Here is a 767-nt window from a genome sequence, read left to right as displayed (position 1 = left end):
CTGGTGTAATTACAGAGACATTGTAATAATTAGGTTTTATTACAGCCCAGGCTGTTTTTAACAGTCTTAATCAGAGGCCAGCTGTGGCTTCTTACCCTACTTTAAAATATCACACAACCTCTCATCATAATAATCATAGTTGTCTTGACAGTCCTCCCAGGGTGTAAAGTTATCTTCCTCGTTCTCAACAAAAGTAGACCAAACATACGCAAAATCCACAGGCCTCATCATGCGTATTTTACACCCCGCCCTAGCTAGCGCCTGAAGTCCGACCTGTATCTCTGGTTCCTCCCACTGGAAGAGACGGGAGCAGTGGATATTAAGGCGCATTGTCTCGCGTGCTCGCAAGATCTCTGCGAGCTTAGCAGCGCAGGCTGTGCAAGGGCTTGAGGACGTGTACCAGGTCACTGTGTAGTGGAGTGACTTGTCGTAATGGGCCAGCACCTGTTGAAAGAAGGCTTCTTCGGCATGTGAACCCGAATGCTCATCCTCCAGGTAACCACGAAGGCCATCTGTCTCTCCAGCACCTCCTTGAATGTCTACCTGGTAGCACAGGAAGGTCTTGTTGCGCCCGGAGGAATATTCCACATTTTTAAATTGGAACTTAAAGAAGGTCGGGTTCAGTCTGTCTCTGCGGGAAGAAGGAGGACATTTGGAATAAGACTTTTATCACAATCTATTGTGAGAAAGATTGGAAAAAGTTGTAAATAGTTGGAATACACTACATGACTTCATTACTAAAAAATCGTACAGATTTTAAAACACTA

General features: G+C 45.0%; 1 protein-coding gene across 1 annotated transcript; it reads right to left on the bottom strand.

The window, feature by feature from the left end:
* Nucleotides 1–6: 6 nt before the first annotated feature.
* LOC107581030 (C->U-editing enzyme APOBEC-2-like) lies at nucleotides 7–663 on the bottom strand (the record flags this gene model as incomplete). The annotated part of the gene is made up of 1 exon (XM_016266618.1): nucleotides 7–663. A coding segment is annotated over one exon (567 nt), but the record flags the coding sequence as incomplete, so codon positions are not given.
* Nucleotides 664–767: the final 104 nt, after the last annotated feature.

The sequence above is a fragment of the Sinocyclocheilus grahami genome, unplaced genomic scaffold (assembly GCF_001515645.1).
Source record: "Sinocyclocheilus grahami isolate Dianchi unplaced genomic scaffold, SAMN03320097.WGS_v1.1 scaffold65560.1, whole genome shotgun sequence".
Classification (NCBI taxonomy): domain Eukaryota; kingdom Metazoa; phylum Chordata; class Actinopteri; order Cypriniformes; family Cyprinidae; genus Sinocyclocheilus; species Sinocyclocheilus grahami.
Note: the sequence above shows the minus strand (reverse complement) of the source record. Positions and strands in the feature narration are given on the sequence as shown.